Consider the following 24,765-nt stretch of genomic DNA (forward strand, 5'->3'; position numbering starts at 1 on the left):
CAAAACAAAAGATTTTGAATTCTAATTATATTTTCCCTGTACTAAAAGTTTTCATTCCCTAGGCAATATAAGCTGAATTGGTTTGTATAGGGGAGATGCCAGTTTGGTATCTTCAGGGAAACTGCCAGAGATAAACTATAATGGGATAACTCACAATTAGTCAGACAGCCAAGAGTTCAAGTCCCAGCTCCCCTACTTGGGAGATAAGTCACCTTGGGCAAATGACTCAATTGCTCCTAAGTCCAAGTTTCTTTGACTGTAAAATGACTGTCTTGTGGATTACGTGAAACTCCATTTATTGATCTTAGCACAATGCTTAGCACATAGTAAGTACTCAATAAACATTGGCTATGATTATGAATCTCCAAGAAGTCCCAATTTACTATTTAAATGAGCAACTATATTTAAAGCTTTTAATATAGTGCCCAGAACACACAGAAGGCACACAAAAACATACAAAAGCTGCTGCTATTATTTTTATTCATCTTTGCTGGGTGCTGTCAGAAATTATACTAATAAAACTTACCTTAGGGCTGAATTCACATTTCAGGAGTGAATTCAAAGCACTTTCATATTTTAGGAGTTTTTTCAGCGCCTTTTATTGTTTATAAAGTTATCTTAGAAGCAAAACAATTAAGTTCTCAAAGTGTCCCTATTAGTCGTTCCTTGTATATGAGGTAACATGAGGTAACCCACAACCCTCACTCTCCTCCCCCTCTTTAACCCAAGAGACTGTATCCCATGTAATGCCTCTTGGCCTTGATGCTCTAACAGACACAGCCCCCTGCCCAGCCCCCCACTGCTGTAGTCCACACTCCACATCTTACCTCCTGAGAGGGACATACAGGAATATTAGCACTTTCACAAATCCGAGAAAGAAGAGAAGTTACCCAATGTCACTGAATCAAAACTGAGATGGTTCCTTTAATTAGAGGTGTGATTCTACATACAAAGTCTGTGGCAAAGAATTCACCCTGATGTCTCCAGTAGCGAAGCATCTTTTTTGCCTTATTCTGCTCTTTCCACTAAATGATAATATTAATTAAGCCAAAGATGTGTTATAAAGGAAGAAATGAAGCGATGGATTAGAGGTGGGGTTTAGGAAGTGTCGTCTTTGTCCGTTGGGGTGCAACTCTGTCTTGATGTTTTTGTATGCTTAGCTTCACCTGGCAATGCTGCTTCCATATAAGACTACTGCTTCCGAAGAGGCACGCCCCAGCTCTACTTCCTTTGTCCAAAGCACAGAGGAATAAAAAAGTCTTTTGTTCTTAGACTGGAATTTTAGCTCCATTCCTTTGCTTTTCTTCCCTCTACCTAAATCCTAACCCCATCTTTCAACCACCGCCGCCCCACTCCGACCAATAGCTCCAACTAACACAGACTTCACCCTTTCTCAGACATCCACAGCCCACATAATCTATTCCATATAGTGGTCATTCCATATATTCAGTTTTATAATCGATAGTGTTCAGTTTGGACCATGCTGTCCTCAAAACCCCTGCTTCAGAGCTCTCACTTGCCTGAAATGGATAGAAAACTCCTCTTAAAAACTGCATTGTATGGGCACATGGAGAGTGACATGAAGTAAAAGTATAATTCCTTTTTTTATCTCTATGATGCAAATAATCACACAATCTAGACCGGCAGATCAAAACTATTTGTTGTTGTACACGGATTTATTTCTGGCGATTTTTCTTTGTTAGTTTCCCCCATGCTTTCTCTATTCCTTTTGGAGAGAAGTGATAACAAGAGGGACAATTATAAAAATGCAGTTTAGCATTCCAGCTGTTCTGGCTTTAAGACATACCCTGAGCCACCTAACTCTATCCTGGTTCAGCCATATGTTTCCTCCTCTCAAATACTGATCATCTAGGAACCTGGATTCGGAAATGCAATCTCAAAGCTTGAAAAGCAAAAAGGCAAAAAAAAAAAAAAAAAAAAGAAACAAATTCAATTATCTGCAGTCCACGGGAATAATAGAATTTTTACCAGGGGTTTGGTGTCCTTTGCCTGAGTTCCTCAGTTGCATAAATCCTTGTGGGCCACATGCCACATTCCTTCCTCTCTAGCAGCAGAGGCTGCAGGTGGATGGAGGAGAAAAATAAAGGACACAGCTTCCAGAGCCTCCTTGTGTTCACAGCTGCACACAAAAGCGACTTGGGACACACGTCTTCTCTCCCTGGTGCCTAGATCATCCTGATAAGCAGCCTTTCCCAATTGGAAAAAGAAAATCTAGTATCTCTGAGAAGATATTAACAGAGATGTCCAAAAGCACTGTGAGGGAATCTTAAACCTGGCACTTTCCATAAATTTGGGTCTCCACTGAAGACGGAGTTATATCCCCAGAGGATGATAAATATTGTTATCTTTGCCTCCCGGTATACACAGGAGTATTGTTTGTTTGTTTGTTTGATTTTTTGCGGTGGGCAGGCCTCTCACTGTTGTGGCCTCTCCCGTTGCGGAGCACAGGCTATGGACGCGCAGGCTCAGCGGCCATGGCTCACGGGCCCAGCCGCTCCGCGGTATGTGGGATCTTCCCGGACCGGGGCACGAACCCGTGTCCCCTGCATCGGCAGGTGGACTCTCAACCACTGCGCCACCAGGGAAGCCCAGGAGTATTGTTTTAAGCCATGGTACATTAGATGCAGAGTGCGGCCAGCAACTGCTACTCAGAGGAACCCAGTGTTTCATTGGGTTATGGGCTGAGGGTTAGCAGGGATCTTCAGGTACCACAGGCAGGGGCACCCTGCACATGCTTCCACATAAGATCACGCTTTTGGAAATTGGGGGTGAATCCCGGTTCTACCACCTGCTAATAGCTGTGCTGTCTGGGGAAGTTACTTAACCTCACTAAGCTTCCGTGTTTTCATCTAAGAAAATGGAGGCTGTTTTTAATGTTAAGTGAAATAAGGTATGTTCAGTGCCTAGCAAGTACCTGGCATAGAGTAAGTACTTGATAAATAATAACAAGTATGTCCTCAGTACCACAACACTTAAGTCCATGCCCAAATTCAAAGGGAGAATTCGTTGACAACCCATAGCCAGGAGCGAAGCCAGCCTACTGGCAACACCATTAACAGTTTCTCTTTCCCTCCCTCCCTCCCTCCCTCCCTCCCTCCCTTCCTTCCTTCCTTCCTTCCTCCCTCCCTCCCTCCCTTCCTTCTTTCCCTATCTCCCCCCACCTCGCCCCCTCTCTTACTCTCTCTCTCTCAATTTTAGAAGCCAGAACCTTCTAAGGGAATCTATTACATTCTCTTAGGGAGTGGTTTAGGCTGGAAAATCTTAATCTTGAATTCTTATCTCTTTGCCACTTCCCACCCCCCAAATCCTCCCACTGGATATTTAGAACTCCTTGTAAACTTCACAGGATCAAGATGCATTGAGATCTGTAGGAGGTGTTGGAGGAAAAGGGGGACTGGGGATGTTAAAAATCAGGGCAACAAAAATACCTATGATGTCATTTACCCTGACTTCTGAACCACTAGCAGCAGCCTTTTAACTTGGCTGGTGTGAAACCTCACCTCTCCCAGCCTGCGTTATCACTTAACCCCAAATGTAGGCCTCAGAGCGTCTTCCATCAGAGCGATCCCCACTCCTTCCCCACCTCCCTACAGCCCTATCTCTCCCTCCTTCTCTGACTTTTAGCGTAGCCAATTAAACCTGAACAACGTGTGGATAGAGGAAATATGCTGCATCTATGGAATGGTACAGCAGGGACCAGTTTCACTGTTAATTTAAAATGCTAGAATTAATTAGGTAGTGTAAATGAAGAATTTAATAAGCACTCTTTACAACCACAAGTTCTACTTTTATTAAACACTGCTGCCAAAGGAGGGCAAATATCTCTGGTCTCTCTATATTTCCATGCCTCATTCCCATAAGTTCTCTGCAAATAAAATTCTTTTCCCCCCTGAATTAAAAAAAATGCATAATTATAAATTTATGCCTGCATTGTATTTCTGCTTTCAACCCGTTAAGCTTCTTCTTTAAGCTCAGATGTTACTGTATGTCTCTGCTTGTGCTGGAGAGGGTGCTAAACAAACCAAAGTTGACAATTTTGGTTTTGTATACCAAATTAAAGGCTGTCTTCGAAGCTGTCACTCTTATTCAAATACACTCAGTGAACTACCAAATTAGCATTCTTTCAGTAAAGGAATCTGCTTGTTTAAACATGTGTCTTTAGAAAACAAGGAACAACACCACGAATCAGTACTTCTCAAAAATCTTACTATAGTTCTAAAGGAACTCTTTTGAAAAGGTAATTAATAACATTCACTAATATAGCTGGCAGAGTCCCTATTTAGAAGGTAAGGCTACACCAAAAATACATTTTCTATACAGGAGTGGGAGGAAGAATCATATGGTTAACTGGTTTTAATTTGGTTTGAATTATCATCCTATTATATAAAGATTCTTCAGGAATCTAAACATTGGCTTTCTGAGAGCATAGGCAGTTCTGTCAAAGGATGGATGATCCAGGGCCCTGGGATAAGAACACCAAAGCCCTGGCCCATTTGGAGACCTTGATAAAATTTCTCTGTTCTAGCCATTCTCCTTGAAACACACTAACTGTACCTATAATAATAACACGCTCCCCCATTACTGAGAGACTGCTATGCAATAGGTATTGTGCTAGGCAGTATATATCCAGTCTCTCATTTAATCCTCACAATAAGCCCTTTGAGATAAGTATTCTTTTCCAATTTTACAGAAGAGGAAATTATGTTTAGAGGGTTACGTGACTTATATTTTCAACAGTTACTTTAGTTTTATGATTTTGCAAAATACTTAATATAAATGGACAAATTAACAAGTGAATTAGAAGAAATGGAGAATATATATAGCTACATGCACATAAATACACTGGATTCTCTGATTTAAAAATCAAGATAATGTATCTCTGTATTTTAGAGTTTCCTTTTTCTTATATAGGCCAGCTGCTCTTCAATTAAAACTGTCCAGAGAGAGGGAAACAAAAGTCAACATCCCAAAATGACAAACACTCAAAGCTGAGTGTGAATGATTTTAGGACGGGAGCATCAGAGAGCAGTAGCTTCACTGCTGTCACTATGTAGTCCAGTATTTTTCTAAGAAAACATTCCCACTTCCAGAAGGATTACAAGGAAACTACCCTCATCCCCAGCCCCAAAGGATAAGAGCGTCAGTATCTGGCAAACATTAAGTCCTCAATAAATGGCTGTCAGTTAGAAAAAAATCAGAACCTAAAACTTTCAAGTACTGAAGTATAGGGTATTGTTTCAGTTTCAAGTAAAAAGTCTCTGACTTCTCAGAGAGTATCTTCACAACAAACAAATAAATAAGATAAAATACCTTCATCAAGCATCTCCCTCCTACTACAGGGCAGTTTTATTCCAGAATCATCTGCTATCCTTGGGGCCTATTTCTCCCAGGGACAATGGGCAGTTGTGACCACAATGGCCCCCTTTAAAAGACAGTTTCAGATACATGGAAATACATTGGACACACGCAAACCAAATGTTTGAGAGGAAAGGGATAAATAGATAAAAACTAGTATGGGGGGGCAGAGGGCAGAACTGAGAACTAAAGAACAAAGGGTAGGGGTGGCTGATTAAGAATAAAAGAGGACACAGCCAAAGGATTATTTCACATAAACCAAACCTGAGGAGGCTCCAAAATCTTTATCTGCTTCCCAGTCCTACCAATTTGCAATATGGTTTCATGTAGTATACATACGCATATGAGTTTATGACTGTGTACCCACGCTGACCTTGAATGCAGGATACACGCTGCAGACACTCAAAAGGCATCACCACACATATGCATTTCTGCTAAGATCTGCACATCTAATGGAACAACGCAGCTGTGAATCCCAAGCCTAGAATATCGAAGAAGAGCATACCTGTAATTTTGTCTCTCACGAGTTTGCAGGATTCTATTTCACCAATGCTCCCAAAGAGACTCCTGAATTCCTCTTGGGTCATATTCTGGGGTAAATAGTTGACTATGAGGTTGGTTTTGCTGTCATCTGTGGCTGCCCCTGTCTGCATGGGAGAAGGACAGTTTCTATTGTTGCTGGAGGGTCCATTGCTTGTATTGGATGTCGGGCCATTTGACACCTGAGGCTCCATGGTGCTAATTATCTAAATAAAAATAAAAATAGTAAGCCTTTTGATATCTCAAAGACACAGAGTCTCTTTCAAGATTTTATTTTATTTTTTGTAAAGAAAGAGAACAAGATAAAGCAGGATGGAGCAAAAGAGATGGGGTTGTGAACACAGCCAATTTAGAAACATGTTTTTAACCAAAATGTTAAACTCCCCTTGTTATTTTTAGGCCAGCCCCCCCCCCCCGCCCCGCCCCGCCCCACCCGTAGATTTTGAGCATGGACTACAATGCAGTGGGAACTCTCCCATTATTTTGTTAATGAAAAGCTAATTCCTGTTTTCATTACACAATCACTCTCAGAAATGTATACTTAAGCCACACCGAATTATAATTAAAATGTAAAGTAATAATCATGATTAAAATTATAGTTCCATTAAAGCTGAAAAAGCTAAATATAGAGGGCTATGCTCACAAGTTTAAATACAGTACCTGTTTATTAACTGTCTCATAAAGTAAAATGACATTAAATTAAGTGGGGTTGTTCCATATGGGAAGGGTTTAGATTTTCACTGATACTTAATACTGATCAAACTTCAGATTTCATAAAGGCGTGCTGGGGAGCTACAAAGTTATCTAATAATTTTTCTCCCCAGTGCCTCTGTTACTATTTCTCCTGGACCTCAAATAAAATTAAAAACATGAAGGAAAAGTTCTCTCTAGGTCTCCACTTTAAGTCTAGCACAGCCCCAGGCTGTCCTCTCACACATTACTTAAAAAGGACTTTCACTGTATCTAAACAGTTAATAAAACAAATATTTCCACGAATGTGTGAACCGTTTGAGGCAGCATGCATGGAAATAAAAGAGATAAGTCTCTGCCCACAAGGGGCTTACAGTCCACAGAGGACACAGAAGGCACATGGCTACAGTAGGACAATGTGCCTGTAACAGAGGAGCAATTAAACCTGCTTAAAGGATAGGGGCATTCAGGAAAGTCCCAAGAAGATACTGATAGAATAAGGTTTCACATGAAAAATGGGTTTAAGCTCATGGAGCCAGGTCCTAAAGATGCCTTGTATATAGAATGACAAACATGGAGAATCACAAAACTACAGAGCCAGAAGGCACTTCAGGGAATAAAATTCAGTTCAAAACTCTCATGTTTGAGATGAATTCCAGAGACATCCAGCGACTTCTCTGTCATCACAGGAAAGTGGGGCAGAGTCTGGGCCTGCACCCAGTTTTCCTGGCCCCAAATGCAGCTCATCAGTCCCACTTTTCCATTCTATCCTAGCACCATCCCTTATTCATCCTTCATGGTGTGGTTTCTGTCTTAGGTGAAATTGACCATCACCTCCTTGGAAATGGAATCACGCTCTGCCATTCTCTAGTTGTGTGACCTTGGGTTAGGGATTCAAATTCTGGGAGCCTTAGTTTTCCTCATTTGAAAGAGGAGAACAATGCCACCTGCCTTGCAAGGTGGTAAGAAGGATCTGGTGACAGGAGGTACGTAAAGTGCCTGAATAGTTGTGGGAACATAACCACAACCATTGATATTTATTGAAGTCATTCTGCCAATCACCTGATGTGACTTCTCTCACTGACTCCCCACCAGAAAGCAGTGAGCCATATTCTAATATCCCCTACATTTTATAGACAAGGAAACCAAAGCTTAGCAGATACCTGATTACTAGTAGCTTCCATTACTACCATTTGGCTGCTCAGAGAATTTGGGGGAGATAAGCATGTTTATCTAATATACATGTAGCAAAATGTACAAATCTTAAGGGTACAAATCAAAGAATGTTTACAAAGTAAACACCACTCACACCTAAGTAACCACCTTTCAGATCACAATACAGAACATGACCAGCATTCCAGAAGCCTTTCTTGTGTCCTCACCCCTGTTATTCATACCACCCCCAAAGGTAACCACTACTCTTGACTTCTAATCCATAGATTTGTTTTATCTGTTTTTGAATTTTACATACATGGAATCACACAATACATACTCTTTTATGTCTTTTCACACATTATGTCTGGGTGTCATCCATGTTGTGAGGTGTAGTGGTAGGCTGCTCTTCTCCACTTGCTGTAGAGAATTCCATTGTATGAAAATATCACGTTTTATTTATCTCTTCTACTTTGATGAACATTTGGGTTGTTTCTAGTTTTTAACTATTGTAGATAATGCTGCTATGGGCATTATATACATGTCTTTTGGTGTATACACACACACACACACACACACACACACACACACACACATTTCTGTTGGGAATATTCCTGGAAGTCTATTTTTTGGGTCATAGGGTGTATTCTGCTTTAGTACATACTGTCAATAGTTTTCCTAAGTAGATGTACCAGTTGACACTCCCACCAGCAGTGTACGAAAGTTCTAGTTGCTGTTCATCCTCACCAACCTTCAGAGACCGTTTTTTGCTTTTGTTTTGTTCTGTTTTTTGCTTATTTACTCATCTGAAACATAGTGGTAGTAAAAAGGGAATGAGTTTTTAGCCAAGGAAAGAGCTGACTTAAAATTCTAGTTCTATTACTTATTAGCTCTGTGATCTCAGGCAGGTTATTTCAATACTCTTAAGCCTCAGTTTCCTCTTTGTAACCTGGAATAAAGCCTACTGTGCAAGGTTATTTATATGTATAAGTTGCCTAGAGCATAAAGTGGCTAGAAGCATCATAAGTATTATTCCTTATCATGCCCTACATAGGTGAGCATTACCGTCATCGTTTCTTCTTCTGATAGTCACAAATGGGATATGAAGCCAAAAGAAAAAAAAAAAGAAGCCTCAAGAGGAGTCATGGAAATAAGGCAGATTGAGGAAGGTGGGAAGCTTCTAAGATTCTTTGCCATCATGTAGGTAACTTAAGTGGCTCCACTTAAATCATCACAACTTTCTTGGCTTCAGGTCAACGGTGGGATTGCGTTAGGTTGGTCCAAACCGCAAGGAGAAAGCAAAGGGTTCCTGAGAGGAATCGTAAATCAAGCTCTCCTCAGCACTGATAGAAAATGCACCCAGTAAATCCTATTCAGCTGCTCTGCCCTTGAGGCAAGGGCCCAGGAAAGAATGAGGGCGATGTGCCCAGGGGAGGGGTCACGCTAATGGAGATGCTGTTACGGAGCATCACTGAAACTGCTGGCTGTGAGGCAGGTTTCTGCTCTGCCAAGCCGTCGGCCTCCTGGGTCTGTGCAGTGCCTCCGTTTGCTGTGTCGTCTCACTGCTTCACTGAGTCAGGTGTCCAGGCAACAAACACAAGAAGCACTGCCAACTCAATAAGGAGCTTAAAAAACCGAATTTATGGGCTTCCCTGGTGGCGCAGTGGTTGAGTCCGCCTGCCGATGCGGGGGACACGGGTTCGTGCCCCGGTCCGGGAGGATCCCACATGCCGCGGAGTGGCTGGGTCCGTGAGCCATGGCCGCTGAGCCTGCACGTCCGGAGCCTGTGCTCCGCAACGGGAGGGGCCACAACAGTGAGAGGCCCGCGTACCGCAAAAAAAAAATCAAAACAGGATTTATCCAATTCAGGAGGCTCGGGTGGCAGAACCACAGAGCTGCCCAACTACTACATTTTGATTTAGTGGCAAAAAAGCCAGTCCCACAATCTACATAACACCTTCGCTGCTCCACTTTCTTAGGTTACCCTTCTCACGGCTCGGCTCTTGCACAAACACCTAGAAAATATTCTGCAGCGAGGCAGCTTTGTGGGTGTTAATGATGGCATAAGAAGAATATAAGTCATACCTAAGCAGGCTGTTACCTGACAGCCGTGTTCGGCGTTTGTTCACTGGATGCTTGACTCACAGACACACGTGGCGAAAGCCAGCACTTGTCTCTGTGAACATCTCATGGGTCTCCCTGCTCCAGAAAGGCCTAAGAAGTATCAAGTCTGCAGCAAAGAAATTTCAGTTCCCCAATCAGCTTTCTGGATCTCCTTACATCCTATGTGGATTTCCTAATTTATGTTGACTCCTGGAGCTGAGCCCCATCTGGACATCCGACAACCCGAACTGGGCCCAAACCTCTGACAAGGAATCATGAGATACAATGTTCGGTACTGAGGTACCTTAACCAAACAAACCTATAAATTAGGTCAAGTCATTTCTCGTCTCGTGGAGATGGAGCTCTCTTCGCTCTGCACACACACTACACAGTTATCCTTTTGTGGACTCAGAAGGAACTGAGGAAAATACACATATGCACACACACAGAGTTTTCTCAATAAAAACGTACAGCTTCAAAGCTGAGAAACATTTGCAAATGTGTTAATATACATCATGTAATAAGACCCCTTGCTGGTCTTAATGACGCATCCCAGGATGCAAGACAGGCTTAAAAAAAGAATCAGAAATGTAAAGTGTCAGAATCAAATCTGATACACAAGTGAACCAAGAGCATTTTAAAACATTACTTGGAAAATAAGAAAGTTGCCAAGATGTAAATATATTGAATGCAAGAATATGAAACTGTGGCACTTTAAGGTTACATGATAGATCTTAAAGAGAGGACACTTATAATCTCTACTTGGGAAACAGACCAGAGGTAAACATGTCTATTAGTGGGAAGCATATCCTTCAATAAATTCAGAGGCCGGCTCGGCAAAATCAGAAAGCTTGCTTCCCTACTCTAAGGCCTTTGATATTCTAACAGCACAACTGTCATTGCAAATAAATATATCAGTTACTCAAGTGTGCATATGGACTTTAATGAAGGATTCTGTGTGGGTCTCACAGCCAACTTCGTAGCTGATCAGGTTCCAAACCCCTGACTTGCCTTCCTTCCCTCCTCTGAATGGCAATTAAGAGCAGAATTACAGTCAGCATCCAGGATAGAGCATTGAGGAGGTTCAGTTGACTTCAAACTCTAATGGTTGTACAAAGCACTGCATTAAATCTTTTATGTTCCCGTGATATATTTTAAGAAACATTATACAGGCAGAAAATTTCAGGGGTAAACTATTAGAGCAGTGCACAATAATGTAGGCACTCAAATCCTGTCATTGTAAATGTTGATGGTTTGAATGACTAATTACTCACACTCAAGGCATTAACCTCACCCCTCCCACTCCCCCCCCTTTTTTTTCTGCAAAATATACAACAAAAGCGAGAGGGAAGGCCTCAGGCATGCAGCTGCTGGATCATCACTCTGGGTCGTTTATCTCTGCGGAGGCAGTGGGGGTAAGAAGCAGAGGCTGGGTGCCAGGCTTCTTTCTTTCTCAGGATATTCTTGAAAATAAGAGCCAACCCTCTCTGCCCTTCATGGCATCTCTGTCACCACAATTCTGGGTCCTTCCCAATGGTCCTAAATTAACTGTTCAATCACATCTTTTGTTATTGTCCGCCCAAGGTATCTGTTACACTACTTCCTGGACATGCCCAGTTATATGCATTAAAAAAGGGTTCATTTCCACAATGGCTAGATTTGGGAATGTTAGATGAACGGAGATGGAGCCCTGGAGTGCCAGGCACTGTGCTAGGTCCTGGGGATACACAGACAACAAAGACAAGGAGTTGGCCCTCACTGAGTTCACAGTGTGGATGCAGGACAGATATCAGAGAACATTAGGGACCACCAAGCCCAACCCTGTAACTTTAATGAGGAAACTGAGGACCAGAAAGGGGAAGTGACTTGCACAGGTCACAGTGCTAGTTAGAGACAGAGCTAGGACTTAAGCCTAGGCCTGCAGGCTACGTCACTTGAGTGTTCTTGTGACAATGCAGACATGGCCGCTTAGATGAGAGTTTACTTTTACTTTTTTTTCGGGGAGGGTGTGAAGGTGGCCATATCACAGAAATGCACTTGAATATAGGTGTGGAGACATGTCTACCTCCTTACTTTTCTGAGTAGAGTACTTTAAACAGTTCACAAAGAATGGCGGCCTGAACTCTGAGCTCCATCGTACAGAGACCACATCTGTTTTGTTTATAATAGTATCTCCTGCATGTAGGACAGGGCCTGAGAATTGGTAGGTTCTGCATAAAGAACTACTGAATGAATGAAAGTCCTTGAAAGTCCAATAGTTTGCTAGATCCCTCTTAACAACCCTGTGAAGTACAAGCCAATAATTTTATTAATGTCATCTCCATCTTACATAGAACAAGAGGACAGAATACTTATTGAGTTGCTATTATATGCCAGGCATACACTTAGATATTATTTCAAATGCAGATTCTAAGAGGCATTCATTCAAGCAGTAGGGCTGAAGCTTTGGCTGACATGGACCCTGTAGAGAAGCCAGTGAATGCCTTTGCTCTTTCTCCTCAGAAAAATATATATGCACATAACATTTTAGGCACACTAAAGCCAATCCTTTGTCTCAGACTGAAATCTCCCAATTGATTCTAAGAGTAGCAATATAATCAAAGGGCAAAAACTTGCCTTCCTTCCCCAATCACCCTTTTCATGTAATTTCTTGCCCTCAGAATTCATTCGTTCATTAAGACAAATATTTATTGCTGAAGGGTCCACATGTCAGAGGAGGGAGCAAGCACATCCTGTGGCCAGAAAGTCCTTTAAGTATATTAAGCGAGACCCATTCTAAAATTCTAGAAAGTACGTAAGTCCTCCTTTAATATTTCTTCCATCGGCTCACGAATCTCTTACAGCTCCCTCTGTCCCCCACTCTTCACAAGGCTTTCATGTGCTCAGGCTTGGGGGGGGTCAGGTAAGCGTTATAGGGCTGGTCCTGTTCCTCACAGCTGAGGACATCACTATTCCAGACCCCACGCTGGCACAACAGGGGTCCTACCATAGCCCTCACACCAATCCTGTCAGCCACACCACCATGGTTTTGCTCCAGTATTTTCCACAGAAATGGCACTCTGACAATAAATTGTGTGGTCTTGCATTTACGTACCTCAACCTAGTTGACACTTTCAGTATTTACTTCACAAGGCAAATAGAAGGTTACAACTTTATATTAGAGGAACCTGTGTCGATGTAGAACTCACTACTGACATCCATCATCTGAGAGCCCAGTGCAGGGCCCTTGTACTCCCATCACACCACTCTCAGCTGTCCTCAACTTCTGATTTTCTTGGGGGGTGGGGCGGTGACCTCGATACTCCATCATCAGTCAAAAGGATCAAGAGAAAAGAACCTAAGAAGGTCACAGGAATGTGATGTTTCTTTAACAAATACTCTCCCTTCTACTTTCAGCACCCTCTAAATGTCAAACTAGAAAGATGCTAAAGGAATGTACTAATTGCAAACTTGCTTCAGGTGTGTACATCTGCGATCCACATATGTATTTTATTAAATATTTTAATGAGTATTTAAAGGTGTTTCCTTTTACCATGCTGGAAGGACTTTTGAAAATTTATGTATAAAGGCTAAGCCTTATGTAATAGAACAAGTGCTCCCAAGAGCATGAAGAATAATGTTTACCAAGGGCAGTCACTGAATCGAACCATTAAAGAAATAGATTTAAATTATTCATGAGAACAAAAATAAAAGTCCTAATTCTCTTTGTAGGCATTTCCCACTTGACCCTTATAAAATTCTGACATGCACTATGTTAGACTCTGGTAGAGCAGCCCAGACTACTGCATCTCACCCACTTTTCAAAAGCCTGAAAAACAAATCCCCAAAGTTAGAAAATTACACAGCAGGCTCTGTGTTCCTGAAGACAGATATTATTTTTAGGAATAATTCCTCACTTCTCTTCTTGCTCCTTGAAAGATACTAAAAATGTCCTTACACGCCCCCCCCCCCAATTTGATATTTCTTTAAAGTTTTGTCCATCAGCTCATAAACTCCATGCTGTCTCCTCCTTTTCAAGAGGTTTTAATTTGCTCAAGTCCCTTCAGATTAATTTTTTTTTTAACGTAACATTTTCCTGGTTATGATTCAACTGGGAAGGAGATACGTTATTAATGGGGCCCATGAGGAGGGGCTGAGATCTATGATGTGATCACTCTAGGAAAAGGGAACTTGGGAATATATACCCACCCCCAACCAAATTATATGTGATGACTCACAAAGACCCCTGGACCAGGGGAATCTGGCTGAACACTGCACTCAGGTCCCCCAAAACCATTTGTACCAAGTTTCTGTAGATTCTGCTAGACAGGAACTAGAAAACTCTAGAAAAAGAAATTTAATTCCAACGGAGGAAAACATGCTGACAGTTTAATAATGCCTTTGGGCAGATGCACAAATAACCTGAAAGACCTATTTACTCTAGGAAGTTATGTGGTAATAAATTCTCAGCATATCTTTAAAACAAGTGTTTTCAATTCAAGGCAAGTTTATTGAATGCTATTATAGACCAAGGCATTGTTTGAGGAATTGGGGAAAGAAAAATAATTTGATCCCTGCCCTTAGAGGGTTCAAGGTGAGAGGATGGGAAAGGAGGGGAGGTAAACAAATAATTAAAATCAATCATATACACCCCTTTCTTTTAAGCAATTCCCTTCAGACTTTGTCTAACAATGCCCCACCCCCTCACCAAAAGCACGTAAATGAAATTACACATAGCCTAGTCATACGCCATTCTGACACTGAACTGACAATCCTGCTTCTGGTCTAAATGCTTACGTCCTAAACAAGTGACTGTTTGTAACAATGAGGTAAACTTGAGGCATTACTCCTTTGAAACAGCAGCTTCTTCACTGGAGATGAACACCAGGCATGGCAAAAGTATTCTCAGTGCTGACAGTCAGGGCTTTTTAAAAGAATCAGCCACCGCTGGAGAGAATAAGAGGCATTAATACTTAAAATAGCAGGGCCAGCATTTAATGAAAAGCATAATCAAAATTTAATGTCTTTTAGGCATTATTCTCAAATTCACAGAAATCCAAGTTTTTAATCTTCTTCCCCAGACACATCACATACATTTCTCCTCCTAAATAAATACTGGCCTCCTTTACATCTTACAGTGTTTCTTTAGGGCTTCAGTTTGGGCCTAAAATGATTTCCTGGTGTGCCCATCTGGGGCAGTCCTGGTACAACCCCTGAGTATTTGGTTTTTAACAGACTTTTACAGAAAACTCTCCAGAGCTGAGGGATGGCTTGATCATCCAGTTCATTATAAAGACAGGGAAACCTTCAAACGACACCCACCCCCACGGCCCTATTCAGTCTTCTTTTCCAAAATGGCCAATAAGTAAATACAATCCCAAACGTTCAATAGGATTTCTTCATTAAAGGCATATTTGAAAAAGACAAATGTTTTCATTTTAATATAAATGCAATTTCGTGGGCAAGCGCTCAGGCTTCCTGCAAAAATATCAGCTCTAATAAAAAAATCAACTGGAAAACAATTCCTTTCCCATTCTACTCCCTAAGCCCCCAAACTCTGAATGTTTAATGTAGACAAAATAACCAAAATGCCTAATATTAAGCTATGGGCTCCTGTTGGGATGGGAACCAGTTGGGATGGAATATATGTTATCTTCATCTTCCATACAAAGAACATTAATGAGTCACTTGTAAAACTTTCCACAGACTAAATCTGACTTATCTTCTGATTAAATGCATAAACAGTAGCCAGTGGCACAATTCATGTAAACATAAGTACTGTATATTTATAAAATGCCTGGCTAGTGGCTCAGAGTATGAGCAAACTCACCAAGATTCAGCTGTAAAAAGCCACATGTTTTTCTGTATCTATATCATGATTTAAAGCATTGGGTCACTTCTCTGAATTTAAGTTTTGTGCACACTCAGATTGAATTCTTCAGATATCTACTTAAAATATTTTTTATTTTGAAAATTAACCTTGTTTTCTTAACACAGCTGGGGTAGAGACGAGGAGGAGAGCAGAGGGGAGTGGAGGGAGTTAGTATCTAGAAAAATCTGCACAGAGCAACCTTCTCTTTGTTAAGAGGAATTGTATAATGCCAACAGCCCTTCTAATTCGAAGGAGAGAGATTATCTGGGGACATTCTGAAGCCAAAGTTACTGAGAGAAACAAAAAGGTTCTCAGCACCTCAGTGCATGTATAAGTGGCCGATGTATAAATTAGACCCATGGACGATTCACACAGCCTCATATTATATCTGTATGTTCACTAGTGAAAAGATCTTGAACAACAATCTGATAGGGTAGTTTTAAACTTGAAAATTCCTGTATCACACTTGAAATTTTATTTATAACTTCCTCCTTCACTGACTTCGTTTTCTGTTTTTGTATAAGAAAGAAACATTAGAAAAAGGGACACTCTCTGGGAAAGCAAGTGGGTGCAAGTAAAATTGGACTCTAGGAAACCAGGGTTGGTGAGAATGCAGACCTGGGCTGGGAGAAGTGTAGATGTGAATTATTTGTGGACAAAATGTTTACAGAGAACATAGATAGAAATTCAAAGTTTGCAAGTGTCAAGCTTTGAAGGGCAGTGAAATAGTCTCTCTCTCATCATTATTGGTGGAAATAAATATAAATTGGCACAACCTTTCGGAACCTCATGTTCATATTCTTGGACCGATGATCCATTCTGAAGCTCAGAAAAGAATCCAGAATTCTGTAGACCAAAAGTATGCACAACAAGGTATATTAAGAAAAGTGTACCCAGAAGTGTGAAAAAATAGAAACAACCTGAGGGCCCAAAAGAGGGGGTGACTAAGTAAGTTATCACCTATTTTATGACATGGTATTCCACAACTGTTAAAATTATGTTTATAATGGTTTTTATAACATGAGAAAATGTTTGTAATCAATGTAGAAAAAAGGTGAAATAAAAAATTGACTATGTCGGGCTTCCCTGGTGGCGCAGTGGTTGAGGGTATGCCTGCCGATGCGGGGGGCGCGGGTTCGTGCCCCAGTCCGGGAGGATCCCACGTGCCGTGGGGTGGCTGGGCCCGTGGGCCGTGGCCGCTGGGCCTGCGCGTCTGGAGCCTGTGCTTCCTGGCGGGAGAGGCCACAACGGTGAGAGGCCCGCATACCGCAAAAAAAAAAAAAAAAAAGAAAGAAATTGACTATGTCAATTATATAAACATGCACAGAGTAGGAGGGAAAAATTAAAATGTTAATAATAAATAGTAAGATTATAGGTGATTGTTATACTTGTCTCCATCTCTATCTTCCTAGTTTTTTGGTTTTTTGTTTTACAATGAAAATATAGCACTTTTACAATCTGAAAGGAAGCTATTTTTAAAAAATAAAGAAAATGTCAAATCCTTCAAACCAGTTCGGAGCCACAGTATTAAAAATGATTCCATCTCTCTAGAGACTGTCATACAGAGTGAAGTAAGTCAGAAAGAGAAAAACAAATATCGTATATTAACGCATAGATGTGGAACCTAGAAAAATGGTACAGATGAACCGGTTTGCAGGGCAGAAATAGAGACACAGATATAGAGAACAAACGTACGGACACCAAGGGGGGGAAAGTGGCGGGGTGGGGTAGTGGTGGTGTGATGAATTGGGCGATTGGGATTGACATGTATACACTGATGTGTATAAAATGGATGACTAATAAGAACCTGCTGTATAAAAAAATAAAATTCAAAAAACAAAGCAAAACAAAAATAAAAACAAACAAACAAAAAATGATTCCATCTCCTTCCCAGAGCTGTCCTGCAGGATCTCTCCTTGGCCACACTCTGCTTGTTTCTACATAGGAGCCCAAATGAATAAAAATCGCATTTCTTGAAACAGTCTCTGATTTGGTCTCCCCTTCACCTACATCACTGCACATTAGTGAGGTTACAATCTAAGACTGCTTTATCGCCTGGCAGCAACCTTCATGAAGACAGCAAGGAGAGTGGATGATTTATAAGAAAACTGTTCCCTGGATCAGGGAGTGAAAAGTACTGATCTGTTCTAAAAGCTCCTGCTGACAAACTCTGATATTATGAACATTCTGCTCTTGGACAAAAGCTCCCACTTTTCTTAATTACATGGTTTGAGCAGGAGCCTGCTTTCAGGATCTGCCCAATCACACAACAGCCATTTATTTTCCCAACTGCAGCTGCCAAAATTTCCCTGATCTCTGTTCTGTGCTCCATCTTCAAGGACATCTTGTGAATGTATGACACTGTCAAGCAGCATTCCACGCCATGCTTTTTGAGTTTTTCTCTCTCTCTTCCCTGCATACGGAGACCCTCCTAATACATATTTATAAAAATCTCATGAACGAGAAGCAAAGCGGAGGCAAAAAAAAAAAAAAAAAAATCACAAATACCAAGTATCAGAATATTTCTATCTGCTTTGAGGCAAATAACTTTATTATGGCAATGAACCACTAATATTCTCTATTATCTGTGTGATGCGTTTACTTTTATTTTATGGATGCTGCATCCTGTAATTCTTTGGGTCCCCTCTTTGTAATATTGCTAGGAAAATGAGTGCCAAATCTGTAGCCTTCTATGTGTAAAGAAAGAGCATAGGACCTCACTGCAAACTTGATTTTTTTTTTAAGCACAAACCTCACCCCTGAGTTTATCTTATTTTTAAAATTCTCTTAGTTTTCCTTCATCTCAATCTCCTCATTGTTCTATTTTTTAAAATCTCCTACTGTATGCATTATGATTTGCTTCATAACAACAGAAAATTTTGGATTAGAACAGAGGATAAGTAAGTTAATATTTCTGTCTTCACAAACAATCTTTTGTCTTTATCAAAACACGCTCTTGAAATCTCACTAATTCGTACTAATTGGGCAAGAGTCAAACTGGCATTTTAAAAATTGAGAAATAATAAGCCTTTTAAAAACACATGGTAAAGTTCAAAATTATTACCTTTATAATAAAATTCAAACTGCATAATATATAATTCTCAGATAAGACCCTTTTAGGACTAATTTAATATGTCCCTAATAATTTAGATATGACACATCCAAATTATGATACACTAAGGTTACTGAAAAGAGTTGAGTAGGGTAACCATCTCCTTTGAAATCACAGACACAAAGTAAATTTGCTTGCAAACTCTTCCAACTCTTGATATATTCTTTTTATCCCAGAAATTTACCTTTTAAAAGAGTGAAAGACTAACAGATATTCAGAATCAGCTGTTGTCAAATCAGTGCAACCTAAACTTCTTTAGTTACAGGCATATTTTAAAGCAAGTTATAAGTCACAATTTACTAATGATAATATAGTGTTTCATTTGAATAGCCCCTCCCACAACTGAAGTTAACTTTTAAAAGAAGAAAAGCAGTATAAAGAAACAAAAGCCAAGCTAACTTCCTTAACATTAATGAGTTCCTTCCATGAGCCAAAAGCCATTATGTTAAATGCCAGGGATATAAAGGAAATAAAAGAGGTTCCTGCCTGCAAGGAAGTAAATAAATAAGTAAATAAGTAATTATTATATAATGTCATAAATATGGTAAGGAGAAGCACATACAAAGTGCCTAGCAAAGTCCCTGCCTGGAATATGGCAAAGGCTCAATAAACGGAGATCCTGTTTGGTTTACACAGGAAAATGTCTAGGCAAGCAATTACCACGAAGTCCGTCCAATACTGCCAACAGTTAGCACACAATAAATGGTAACAGGTATCTCCACGTACATTACTTCACTTAATTCTCCCACAACTTTGCAAAGTAGGTAATTGTCACTCCTCTCATTTACAGCTGAGGAAACTGAGGATTGAAGAAGTGAAGTCACTTTACACATGATGGAGAAATGAGGCTTCAGGCAGTGTCCATTGTCACTCAGCCAGAACCGCAACTTGAACTCAAGTCTGAAACCAAATTCTGTGCCCTTCCCTAAACTTCCACGTCTGAGGAAACAATTCCTATCAGCATAAAATGCAACCCAGTAGTCTCAGAGAAAGTAAATGATCTAATCCGATTAAAAACATTCTAGGCTATGTGTCTGCTATTAGTCAGTAAATACTGCCAAATAAATTGTTTTTACTGGAAAGATCTTAATTCAAAATTCTACATGGTATAATGGAAAGAGCATGAGGTTTGGAGTCTATCTGATCTGGGTTTGAAAACCAGCTCCAGCCTTGACCTTGGCTCAGCCACTTAAGACTCTCTGAGGTGCAATTCAAATTTACTCATCTGAAAAATGCGAACAATTTTCTGTCTGCCTTGCAGGGTTACTGTGAAGATTGAAAATAACAAATTTAAGGCATTGGGCTCAGAGCTCAGCACACAGTAAGCACTTAATACATGTTCATTCTCCTGGTCCAAAACATAACATACTGAAAATATGTGCCCATTAAAATGTGTTGCAGGTGGCAAAGTTGACTAATCTGAGAGCTGGTACGATTTATCCCTGGAATTTAATTTCTGAAATAGAAAAGAACACTTAAAAACGTTACTACTCATCACTATGTCGATGGCTATTTCCATTTTCAAAATGCTTCACAAACATTAACTAATAAGTTCTCACAGTAATACCAGTCAGGAAAATATAGAGCAAAGGAGGAGAGATTAAGTGAACTTGAAAAAAAAAGAATAATGAAAGCACCATTTTTAACACTTACAGACAATTTCTGGTACACTTTCCTCTTTTAAAAAACTCTCTACTGTGAATGGGTTAAAGTTAGATACTTCAAATGCAATAAGCAGTCATTAGGGTTTCTGATTTCTCAAAATGAAAACCCTCTTGTTTTCATGGGATATTTCAGGAAATCGACACACTGCTCTGTATACTGAATATGGTGGGCATTCCTGGCTTTCCACATGGACCTGCTCAGGGTGAGAGAGTGGGGGTATTCTTGGTCCACTTGGATGGCTCCTCCCTCCTGTGGACCCCAAGGGGCAGCTACATGGACCAAATACCCTTCAGGAGGATTTTCCAGGCCACCGTCGGAAAGGCGTGGTGGCAAGTGCAGAGATAACACAGCAAGTGTCATCTCCCTGCAGAAACGAGACGAACCCTTACAAAGCCACTGGAAAGAATTCATTAAATCACACGCTAGATGCAGGGGAGTTTGTAAGCACAGTCACACCCAACACCCCTTTTAATCTTCATGAAGATCTTCAGAGATGGATGGGATATGTCCTCCTTCCACCCACCATTGCATTTTATAGGTGAGCAAACTAAGAGTTAAGGAGAAGACTGAGGGTAGAATGACTAGCCCCTGCTCACAATGTTCAGAGCTGGGATTGGAACTGGGGTCTTCCTGTTACTGACTCCCATCTTCCTCCCTTACCCACCATAACCTCCACAAGCCCTTAGAAATCTCACTCTGCAGCCAGCAATGACAAACCAGAGCACACTGTGTTCTCTCTCATGCCACACTCTGCAAAACACTCTTGCTGGCCCGGAAGGCCCTCCTCTCTCATCAACAGGCCTAACACAACCTTCCTCAGCACCCCATCACGGCTCCCTCCTCTCTCCCTTGTACACACTTCTAACACGGACATTTAGCACATAGCATCGGGACTCTCCATCTTCCTATCTCTCTCTATCACTGGACTGTGAGCTCCTTGAGGACAGGGACTGTGTTTGATTCATTTGTAACCCCAGGGACCAGCTCCAGGTTTTGTTGGTAGAATAAACGAGTGAATGGATGGCTCTCTGCTCTCCATAGTGAAACCTCTCTCATCTCTCTTTCTCTCCTCTTCAAAATCAATTTAAAAGTAGGAGCACTTTCATCTTCTAAAGCTATATGTACTTATCATTATTGTTTCCCTCACCTTCTTTCAAACTGTCTCAAAAGACTGTATTTTTAAGGCCAGGGATCTTCCATTTTCTGTGTAAGGCCGTCTTTACAGCCTCTGTTTCTTCACCTCCAGATTCCTTTGACCTCTGATTTCCTCTGTTTCGGGCCTAAACTCATATTTCATTTTCACTTCGGGTTTGAATCTGGCTAAAGTCTGGCGATTAAGAGCCCAGAGAACATTTCCACCTGTGAGAGTTTCTACATGTCACACAAGCCAAAGCCAAAGCCAAGGGGGCTTCTTAATATTTTGCTGCAACAACTATCAGAGGCTGGCATGCCGGCCACGTTATTTTTTTTAAACAAATGAGAGACTACATCATCATGTAATTACTTCTACATCCATTCAAATCAAATCAATTCAAATACTTACCTATTGCATAGCATAATGGTTAAGAACACAGGCACCAGAGCCTGAATGCCCAGGTTCAAATCCCTGTTGTGCTGTGTGACCTTGGGCATGTTACTTAACAGTCCTATGTCTCAGTTTTCTCAATATTGGTAGAGTTCACAGGAATGTGGCAAAGATTAAATATTTTATTATTATTAGATAATTGAGTTCCAGGGCATTTGATACCTGCCCTCTAGGAATTCAGGTCTTGAGTGATTAGCAGATAGATCTGTAAACAAAGTTCCAAAATGCAATAAGGCAAGTGCCCTACTCTGAATGCCTCCTGCTGTATGTCCCTTCCGTGTTATGTCCCTTCCATGTCTTTGCATGTGTGCTCTCTCTCCCCCCAACTAAAATGCTTCTCCCACCACCATCTAAATAACCCTGCCATTTTGCAAAATTCAGTTGAAGCCAGCCTCCCTGACCCACACAATCTTGGGAACCTCCTCTCTGTCCTCTGTTGTGATACTCACCACCCTGCATTCAGTCACAGTCTACCTGCCTGCCTCTCCACGGACTAGGAGCTTCTTGAGAGCAGGGCCTGAATTTTGCTTGACTTCCTGCTCCCGGCATGCAGTACAGAGAAAGAATTCAACCAAAGCCCACTAAATGAATCGGTAATCAGAAGCAGGGGTAGGGTGTTAGGAGAGTTTAGAGGGAGACAGCACAAGGACGTCAGAAGAGACTTCCTTTTCCCCAACTCACCAGACTGCAGTGTGCTGAGAAAACCGTAAGAGGAACGTGTAGTTCTATATTTTTAAATCCTTTTCTTAAGCCTTTTCTTCACTCCTCCTGCTCTGTTTATTTTAGATGAGTGCAGGCATCAAACTCAAAACAAATGTGAACTAATGGCCAGGGGGGTCAAATAAATTCTCTGAGAATCACGATACTAACATGCCACTAACCACAAGAGGAGGAAAATATTTAGGGCTTCATCCAGTGCTCTGCACAAAAGGTGTGCTATCAAATGCGCAGACAAGGATTCTTCTACTGTTAAAAGTCTTCAACGGAGAGTTTGCTTTAAGTAATTTTAAGTCTACACATTGCTAACAAAAACAAAGGCGCTTTGGGATAAGAATAAGCTGTATCTCTCTCTTTTTTAATCTTAAGATTTTAATCTAATTTTATGCAATAGTATACACGATGGAGAGAGCAAATAAAAACATATAGAGGGTTCTATCTATATTGTAGAACTAATATTCTTCAGTTGCTCACACTGGGGCATCAAGTAGATTTATTTATAATTCCCGTTAGAATAGGATCCTTTGCCTGAACGTGTTTGACCTACGACAACACACATTTATAAGTACTTAAACTTAAAACTAGAAAGTAGCAGAATCAAGAACTGAACTCAGGATTTCAGATCCCAAAGCCCTTTTATCAAGTGCCTTTCTTCACAGAGCCTCAGGCCTCTAAGGGCCTGTGACTCCAGGAGGATGCAGCCAACACAGCTTTGTGACAGAGACTGGCTGTTCCAGTCTCCACCATACTGATTTGGAGCAAATCAAATCTTATTTTCCTCTGGTGTCCACAATCCTTCTGAGATGATATATCCTCGGTTTTGAGGTTACCTGCTCTCGTTTTTGAAGGTTATACAATGGGAAGGAGCTCACATATTTTAGTCTAAGTCTCCCCCTGTGAGCCCCGCAATAAACAACCGATATATAAAATGCACACCCTGAGGGGACTGAACTTAATAAAAAAAATTCTTCTTTATTAAAAGCCTACTACATAGCCAGGCTCTGAACCAGGCTCTTTACATATGCTAACAATTAATCCTCTGAACAAGCCACTTAAGTAGGTATTATTAACCCCATTTTATAGACAAACTGAGGCTCAGACAAGTTAGTGACTTTACAAGACCCCACTACAAGTAAGCAGGGAAGGAAAAAAACCTTGATTTCTCTGACTCCCAAGCTCATGCTCTTGACCACTATAATGCTCTTACGAACATGAAGAATCCCATGATAGTGTCAATGACCACTGCACTTTTTAGGTCCAGGCTCCTGCAAAGAGCTATCAAGAGATCTTACAAAATTATTTGACAAAACATCCCAGCTGACCCTGTCTTTAGCTGAATGATTGGCCAAAACATCCTTCTGATCATTTCAGGACATTTATTCCATTTTACAGCCTCAACTGTAGGGAAAGAGAGTGGAGTCTCTCCCCTGTAGACTGGAGACCCCTGGCCTATTTATGAGTTCTCTATGTTGGGTTTTCCTGAGGCCCAGACACCTCAACCTAATCATTTAATTTCCTGCCACCCCAGGGATGACCACCCCACACTGAGTGCAGGTAAGGCGAGCCTGTCATCCCAAGAATCAGCAGCTGGACATGTAAAGCCCAGCCTTTCAGAGCAGGGCATGGACTGCTCCACCTCACGAAGCAGAAGCAAGACATTGGCTGAACTGTTGTGTCCTCCCTGTGTGTCCACAAACACGTGCTCATTAGTGCCACTCTCCATTACCTGTATTTTTAAAATAGCATTCCAGTGCTCGCTTCAGCACATATATACTAAAATAGCATTTCATTATGTGAACTAAGATATCACAAAATATGTATTATCTAGTAATATCCACTTATTTATTTACTCTGTTGTCTGTCTTCCCTCTGTAAGATGAAAGCTCCATGATGGCATGTCTTAGTCACCACTGTATCTCCAGCACCTAGACCAGTATCTGGCCTATAGCAGGCACTAAACAAATATTTGAAGAA

The 24,765-nt window shown here is 41.0% G+C and overlaps 1 protein-coding gene across 9 annotated transcripts in view; it reads right to left on the reverse strand.

Moving 5' to 3' along the window:
- The window catches only part of ELAVL4 (ELAV like RNA binding protein 4), a 154,735-nt gene that overhangs the window by 45,394 nt on the left and 84,576 nt on the right, over positions 1–24,765 (reverse strand). For all 9 annotated transcript variants that reach the window (XM_029228946.1, XM_029228948.1, XM_029228940.1 and 6 more), the window contains exon 2: positions 5,882–6,122. In XM_029228946.1, coding sequence (XP_029084779.1) covers positions 5,882–6,122 — 241 coding nt within the window. The remainder of the gene's footprint in view (positions 1–5,881; positions 6,123–24,765) is intronic.

Source organism: Monodon monoceros, unplaced genomic scaffold (genome assembly GCF_005190385.1).
Source record: "Monodon monoceros isolate NGI ecotype Baffin Bay Population unplaced genomic scaffold, NGI_Narwhal_1 Super_Scaffold_18, whole genome shotgun sequence".
Taxonomy (NCBI): domain Eukaryota; kingdom Metazoa; phylum Chordata; class Mammalia; order Artiodactyla; family Monodontidae; genus Monodon; species Monodon monoceros.